Source organism: Oryzias melastigma, linkage group LG11 (genome assembly GCF_002922805.2).
Source record: "Oryzias melastigma strain HK-1 linkage group LG11, ASM292280v2, whole genome shotgun sequence".
Taxonomy (NCBI): Eukaryota; Metazoa; Chordata; class Actinopteri; order Beloniformes; family Adrianichthyidae; genus Oryzias; species Oryzias melastigma.
This window is the reverse complement of record NC_050522.1, coordinates 20,723,810-20,732,232: the sequence shown is the minus strand read 5'-3', so window position 1 is coordinate 20,732,232 and position 8,423 is coordinate 20,723,810. Positions and strand designations below refer to the sequence as shown.

The following is an 8,423-nucleotide window of genomic DNA, read 5'->3' as shown; positions in this document are numbered from 1 at the left end:
ACGTCCAGGTCTACTGTGAGTCTGACACATGCAAATTCACCAGGAAAGCAAAAAAATGCATCATGTGTTCTCTGTCTGAATATACACATAACTTTGAATGCTCTTAAAGACAGCTGGGACAGGAAGGGAGGCATCTCTACCAGATTAAGAGCTCACTCCAGTTAAATGAAGATGGAGACGTTTTTGTTTAGATCCATCATTTGGCTCATATCGTTGTCTCTTCCCAGAAGTCGAGGATTTTGGCAAGAATTGTACTTCCTGTCTGTTAATATCAGTGAGTTAATAAAGAAAAGAAACTCATAAATCTGATTTGAAGTCCTGAAAGCTTCTCCAAGCCTGAGGGGAGTTTGAAACATTCACTCATGAGTCATGAAGCTTCACTTGGAGAGGCAACAGCAGCTCTCAGTTCTGCCCGTTTAGCTTTGCTGCTACTGCGCTAACACAGGTCGGAGGTCACAGAGCGGCACACTGTTGATTTAGTGTTCAGAGAGCAGAAACATTTCCTCACGCAGATCTTTATTCTGAGTGATTATTGTGGGGTTTTGTTCTACCGTCAGCAAATACTTTGCACTGTTGACTTTGGGGCAGCTAAATACAGCTCCACGGACAGAACTGCTGTCTTGGCCGCTCAGGAAAATATCTTTGAAAGTAAAAGTTTGTTTGTGGGAGAGATTCCAGCAGGAGAAACTCTGAGAAAATGAAAGAAAAAAAAACTCTGAGGTCTCCACCGCAGCCTGAGTAGAGGAGGACAAACTCCACCGCTCTTTCTGTCACCAAGTTACACAAACAGACAGAGAGAGGCCAGAAAATCCCCAACCCACGCAAACACCCCCTGCCCTCCGAATGAAAGCCTTTAGAGCAGGAGGAAGAGCAACCGACATGTGTCTTCATCAGGCGGAATGATCGCAGAAGCACAACTCATGCATGAACTCACTGAGGGATGTTTGAGATCTGGTTCTTACCAGTTTTTGTTTACATGTTTATTGACATTTTCGAACAAAGACTCCCCAATTCAATGGCTTTAAAAACCAAAATCTTGTTTCCCTGAAACAACTTTCCTAAAAATGCAGTTTTGAATTGCTCCCCACCTCCTGTCGGACCCCCCCATCTCAACTCCTACAGTCATAATGCAGTAAAAGCCACAAACTGGCAGAGTTACAGCAGCTCTCTCAGTTGTGAACGATGCTGTAATGCTGCGTTTTAATTCCAAACATGAAGCCGATCGGTCTCATGGGGCAAAAACTTGAGGGCCTTTCTGAAACCGGTTTGAAAACAAAAGCATCTGCAGTGAGGTCAGCTCAGCAAAAAACAAACTAATTACACAACAGAGTCCCTCCCTGTTTAGTCCACGATAGAACATCCTAACTTTAACTTCTCTTAATGCCTGATTGTACATTATTTTCAAATAAATAAAACAAAAATCTTCAGTTTTTTTCAACTCAAAGTGATGCTAAATTAATTGGATTTAATAGAATGTTGTGAATCAGTGACATTTGCCATAAATGGGTTAAATCAGAAATAAAAACATTTACAGTCTTGTTCCAAAATATATTTTTTCCCTCTGTGGTTAAAGTCGACATCCGTGGATCAATAGTGGCCTCATTCGTCTATGAAGCTTGTTCGCTTGATTAATATTTTTGATAATATTTTTTCACATTTAAGCAGTGAATTAATTATCCATAAAGATACAATTACATAAAAATAATTGTATGTAAAGTTTATTTTTGATTTATGTCAAAGAATAATTATTATTTGTTAACACATGATTAATTGCAAGTTTGAAAGAAATGACAAACTTCTGCATTTAGTTTAAAATAAACTTTTATTTTTTTAAATGTGTCTTTTGGAGAACTTGCATTAATCTAAATTGTAAAAGTTTCCTTTCCCTCTGGTTAAATGATTAAGCTTTAAAGACATGTCTGCAGGTATGACCTTGTAGGTCAAATTCCCAAAATTCAAGGGCACTGAAATGTTTGCAGAGGAAAGACACTTTCACACAAGATGGTAAATTTGTGCTTTTCATTCAGTCTTTTAAGAAGGTTGTTGAAATGTTGGTAACTGTGGTGCAGCTTCCATTAGAACTTTATTCTAGATGTAGTCTGAGAATGATCAGCTCTGAGCTGTGTCTTCATAAAGGTTCAGGTGTTTAAAGGTTTAACTATCTGTATTTAAAACATTTTAACCCAGTGAGCCTTCTACATTAAAGACTTGGCTTTTTTTTTTTTTTAACTAAGATGTTTTTAAAAATGGATGGAATTTCTCACCTTCAACAGGTGCTTATGTTGTCGTGGAAACATTCAGATCTTTTAGTTTCAGAGGTGTTGAGAAGGTGCTGGAGGACATAGATAAACAGATGACCTCTGCTTGTTTCAGAGAAGTTTCCATGTTCCTGTTGAGGTTTTCGCTTGTCACTGATGGAGCTGTTATCTGCTCCTGGAGGTGCTGACAGATGTTGATTCAGTTGAGACTTTAAGCCACTGGTTCTCTATTTCTCCTTCAAAGCACCAGGAGTTTTTGAGTTTAACTTTGGAGATGAAAGTCTGAAAGTCTTTCACAGGATTCTTTCTTTTTTTCCATTTACCTGTCATTTTTATTATGGTTTATTTTCTGTTCAACTTTTATATTCTGTCCTTTAAAGGATTCAGTTACAACAACTCTGAACTTTAAAGACTGAAGCACAAATAAGCAAAGAATGAGCTTCTCCATTTGCTCCGTTTCTCCACAGCGTTCCCGTCTGATCCCGTCCTGGAAGATCCCGGACCCGTTCTGCTGGGTCAAAAAGCTACCTTCCACTGTAACGTGACGAACGTCTTCACGGACCATCAGCTGAGGGTTCGGTGGCTGCGAAGGAACCAAGCACTGATGTCGGAGACGTTCAGCTTCTCTGGCTCTCTGCAGAACATCTCATCGAGTTTTGAACATTACGTTGAGGAGGATCACGTGAACCTGACGTGCAGCGTGGAGCTGCTGACTGAAAGCAAAGAAGTGCTGAGGTCCAGAAGGACCAGCATTGCTCTTCAGGTTCACTGTGAGTGAGATTCTGGTTGGAAGAAACAAAAATTCAGGCTTTGCTGATTTATAAAAAAAATCTAGAAATTATTATTCTTATTTTTAATTTAGAGCTGTGACATTTTCACTTAAACTTGTGATAAATTCAAATTCTTTTTTATTTTTTTTTGCAGATCCTCCTAGAATGATGTCCCTGTCCATGAATCCCGGCGAGGAGGTGCTGGAGGGGCAACGAGTGACCTTCACCTGTCGTGCTGACGGGGCCCCGCCCCCCACCCTTGTGATCAAAAGAAATGGGGAGGAGCTTCATGTGAACAGCTCCACCTCCACCTCATTGCTCACCTTCGACATCTCCTCCGTGGGGCTGGAAGACTCTGCCCAGTACGAGTGTGAGGCCTTCAACCAGTACGGAAACCAGTCGGTCTCCAATGAGATCAAAGTCAAAGGTTAGACTTTCATTTGAATTCAATCAGGGTCTCAAATCAAAACTTCTCATGGTGTTTTCAGAGAAATTAGCCTCTCGCTTGTCTGTTAGACAGAAATAAACTCAGCTGCTTCATCCTGCTTTCATCAGCTCATCATAGCCAGCTGATAAATCCAGATTATATTGACACCTTCAGAACTGGAGGCTCAACCGCTGCATAAAACAGTTAAAACTCCATCTCTGCAGAGGTCGTCTTCCTACTGATGAAAAATATTTCAATACAAAACACCACCAGTCACCACATTGTGATAATCTGCAGCTCATAGAAGTGTGACACGACAGGACCGACCACAATCAGGTGATGAAGTGTCAACGGAGCGTCCACACTGGAGCTCAAAGGTCAAACTGAGCTGCTGGTGCTCTCGCTTGCAGAGGAAGGAGTGTAAAAACCTCCTCAGTCATTTATATGAATGAATTAATTATGTTCTAACGCCTTCATTCAACATCCTGTCAGTGGAAATGACCAGGAAGCAGCTGTCAAAGCAGCCTGACTCTTATCTGAGGAGGTTGAGCTGGTCTCTAATTGCTTTCAGTTTTTTCCCCCCTGAAAGTCCTCGTCTCCTCTGAGAATCCTGAGGTTTCTCTGAGGCCATGAAAGTCTGTCAGGAGATGTGACAAAATAAAAAGGTTTCTTCCAAATTAGTTTGAGGGACACTTGAACATGAAGAGAATGTGGATTTAAAAAGCAACTACAGTATTTTGAGACTAGAAGTCGCTCTAAAGCAAAAAAAAACAAAAAAAAGCATAATAATGACAATAATATCATAAATAAGTTGCACTTTAGGGAGAAATTTATTTAATGACCCACTCCAACCACATTTTTTTTCTTTTGTAAAGTTGTTTCCAGTGATCTTTTAATTATGATTATGACTTTTTTGGCCAAAATCAAGAAGCTTTCTTTTTTTAAGGCACATTTTATCTGCATCGGCAGTAGCTCATTACAAATACAGTTTTGGGTTGTGGGTGGGACTTCGGCTCGCCCATTTCAGTAGCTGCCTCATTAGTCTGAGCTTTTTCTAGCATCCAGTTTTCTGATCCAACAGGACTTGAATTAAGAAATACTCAGAAACGCAGTTTTAATAATAAATTATTTTGTATAGGTCCTCTCTTATGAAAAAAATTCTATAGAAACATGTTAAAAACACAAATGAAGTGGGTCTTTAACAAAATGAGAGAACAAGAAATAACCTTTCATTTTAAAAGGAAAATCCTAATAACAGAAAAGATGACAATAATAGACTGAATATATGCATCACTATCGTAATGCTACTTATACTGAAGGCACGTTAATGCACGTTCAACTATGCACTAAATGGGCATTCTTGAATGCGCTTTTTAGCACATGGACTGTCGCTACCCGATTCTGGTGCATGTACTCAAAGTTGAAATAGTCTTTTTCTGAAATGTGGAAGTGAGGCAAATCTTGCTCCAGGCTTTTTCTTTCACACCTCTAATCCAATACATGAAAGACTTTGTGTCATATCATTACAGCCAAACCACATTTATTCATTTCTCCTCCTTGATTGGTCTTCAAACGGTTAATACTTCTGTGTTTGGAAAAGGACAGTAGCCATAGGTCACTACCAAATCTGATTGGTCAAAGTTAGGTGGCTGTGTGTTTTGCTACGTAGAGCCAGCAAATGGACTTAAAAATGTGTGTTTATCAAGAGAGTTTATGGAAGCTTGAAATGCGCATTTACTTGTGTTTACATAGACTTTTCATTCAAAATGGTCACTTGAATGTCCGCTTTTGAGCCTAGAGTGAACGTAGCATCACACACTGATGCTTATTTAGCTTCATGAAACATGAGGAGTCTGGTGTATTAGTGCAACATATGAACATTTATTCAGATAACTAAAGCATAAAGAACATGCAGACAAGTAAACTAAATGCTTATATCGCTTCATATCACTAAATTTGTTGAGTTCTTTATCCTCTGTGTTCTTTTGTTTAGAACAAAACACACAAACACCAGCAGAACCAACCTAATTTATGTGAAACCTCTGCTCTGGTTTGTTGTCCAGCTCCTCCACGGAACACCACAGTCGTCATCCTGCCCTCCTCTGTGGTCCAGGAGGGCCAGAATGTCACCGTGTGCTGCCAAACTGTCAGCTACCCTCCATCAGCTGTGACTCTGAAGAAAATGACCAACGGCACGGTGTTGAGCTCCAGCAACGGCACATTCCTGCTGGTGAACGTCACGGCCAGTGACTCCGGCTTGTATCAGGTCAACGTGACCAACGATCTCGGGTACCAGATTAAAGTCTTCAGCATCAGTGTCAGAGGTCAGTTAGCCGGTCAAACGTCTGGAAAATGGTTGACGTTGTGTATTTATCGTTGAAACTTTGCCTCAAACGACCTTGATCTGCTTGTTTTCATGCAGAGAGCAGCAGAGGGCTTCCTCCCAGCCTGGGGGTCGTCATCATCTCAGTGGTTTGTGTCACGGCTGGAATAGCAACTTCTGCTCTGCTGCTGGAGTACGTGAGGAGATCCAGGAAGAAAGGCTTCTATCAGCTCCCACAGTCCGCGCCGCCGTCGACTTGTGGCTAGCACGTAACCTCCTGACGCAAATAAAACTGATAGGTTTAGAAACTTCAGACTGAAAGAGGCTGCTCAAGTGCAACATTTGTACTAAATGTAGCGTTGAGAGTTTCAGCTGGAGGCCCGGCCGCCCAAAGCCTGAAAGAGCAGCTCTGAGGGTACTGAGGCTTGAACCTGTGACTCTACGACACGCACAGATGCTAGCTCCTGAGGCACGCCTTTCATCCTCTATTTAGGCATCAACGTTCATCATAACACCAACTTTCAGCTCACGTATCGCACCATGCGGCGCCCAAATGGACCTCCATCTGTCAACAAGCTGCTGACAACAAACAAATGAAAATGAATGTAAAACTGAGAAGGACTTCACTTCTACTGAGTACAAAGTAGTTCCACTATCGGAGGGATGAAGCTACACTCCTAACAATCACTGGGTGGCTCAAAGCTAAGTCCAAAATCCACTGATGCTAGGGATCACATTTCCAGTCTGTGAATGTCAGAAGCAACAAAAAAGGTGGAAAAGGATCCTTTCTCCTGTTTATATTCCATCCCACCTCCCCCCTCAACATGTGTCTACCTCCTCTAACAATCCTGGTACCGTCACACCTCTGGGCTCCTCAGACGGGGATCTTCCACCGTCCATTTCTAACGGCTTTTCTCTGACTTTACTGCAGTTTTCTGCTCATTCTAGACTTTTCTATGAACAGACACAAAGCTCGGAAGGTTCTTTTTGTGCTTCGCTTTCACTTTTCTCTGATTCTTAGTGCTCCTTTGGCCATAGAGATTACAGGAATTTGTGAGAACTGTACGGTTCCCGTTTGTTTTTTTATTAAAGAGTTGTATTTCCTCACTCTTCCTTCTATTGTGCCATTGAAGATAACATTTTTCCAAAGAAGATGAAGCTTTCACTTTTACTTCTGACCATTTACCAGAAACATTTGAAGTGAGTCCGGGTTTTTTTTTGGACTCTAAATCTTTTGAGAAACTGTCTTTCTGTTTCTAACTTTAGAGCAGAAAAGATGAATATTTTTTAAAAAAGATATTAAAAGCTAAAACATTTAAAAAGCACTGGATTAATAAGGATTAATCTAATTTAAGGTTGAAAAAAAGTTCTAAAAGCTGTTGTTTTCATCACGTAATTGGTTGGCTCCTGGACCGGTCTCCATGGAAACCCCAAGGTCTCAGATGTGAGGCATGAGAACAGAAGCTGCCGTGAATCAGGCGTTTCAAGCTTTTGGATGTGTTTCAGTTCAGTCTCTCCACACAGCGACCGTCTGTTCTCCAGGTCTGTTTCGGCCTCTCCACACGCTCACATTCTCTGGACTGATCTGCAGGCATGTGACACAGTCTGCCGCAGAGCATTTCAGGAGCTCCTCATTCAAGGGGTCATTCACTGGAACCCAATCTGAAGAAAGGAAAAAAGGACCCTTGTTTCAAGAATAAAAATGTCTTCGGTTTTGTAAGAAAAATAATATAAAAGAGTTTTTCAATATTAAAATAGTTTTAGTTTGTCACTAGAATTTTTGTTCTCGAAATAAGAATTCTTGATGGGACAACTTTTTTGCTTATTTAAAGAGAATCTTCCAGTGTGTTAAACATTTTTAATTTACAGTGGAGCAAAAAAGTGTCTACTCAGCCACCAATTGTGTAAGTTCTCCAACTTAAAAAGATGAAAGAGGCCTGTAATTTTCATCATATATATATATATACCCTAACTTTGAGAGAAAATATTGTCTGATTTTCAATAATTTTATCTGTAAATTATGGTGTAAAATAAGTATTTGGTCACCCACAAACAAGATTTCTGTCTCTCACAGACCTGTAACTTCTTCTGTAAGAGGATCCTCTGTCCTACACTCGTTACCTGTATTAATGTCACCTGTTTGAACTCGTTATCTATATAAAAGACACCTGTTCACAACCTCAAACAGTCACTCTCCAAACTCCACTATGACCAAGACCAAAGAGCTGTCTAAGGACACCAGAAACAAAATGTTGACCTGCACCAGACTGGGAAGACTGAATCTGAACAGGTGAGCAGCTTGGTGTGAAGAAATCAACTGTGGAGCAATTATTAGGAAATGGAAGACATACGTGACCACTGATAATCTCCATCAATCTGGGGCTCCCTCCTAGATCTCACCCTGTGAGGTCAAAATGATCACAAGAAGAGAAAAAATCCCAGAACCAGACGGAAGGACCTAGTGAATGACCTGCAGAGACCTGAGACCAAAGTAACAAAGACTTCCATCAGTAACACACTACGCCACCAGGGACTCAAATCCTGCAGTGCCAGACGTGTCCCTCTGCTAAAGCCAGTCCATGTGCAGGTCTGTCTAAAGTTTACTAGAGAGCATTTGGATGATCCAGGAGAGGATTGGGAGAATG

General features: G+C 40.9%; 1 protein-coding gene across 1 annotated transcript; it reads left to right on the top strand.

Moving 5' to 3' along the window:
• The first annotated feature begins 3,037 nt into the window (after positions 1–3,037).
• vcam1b (vascular cell adhesion molecule 1b) lies at positions 3,038–6,888 on the top strand. Its single transcript, XM_024258557.2, has 3 exons — positions 3,038–3,455; positions 5,519–5,779; positions 5,878–6,888. The coding sequence occupies exons 1-3, from the start codon at positions 3,194–3,196 to the stop codon at positions 6,042–6,044; spliced, it is 690 nt and encodes a 229-aa protein (XP_024114325.2). The 5' UTR covers positions 3,038–3,193; the 3' UTR covers positions 6,045–6,888.
• Positions 6,889–8,423: the final 1,535 nt, after the last annotated feature.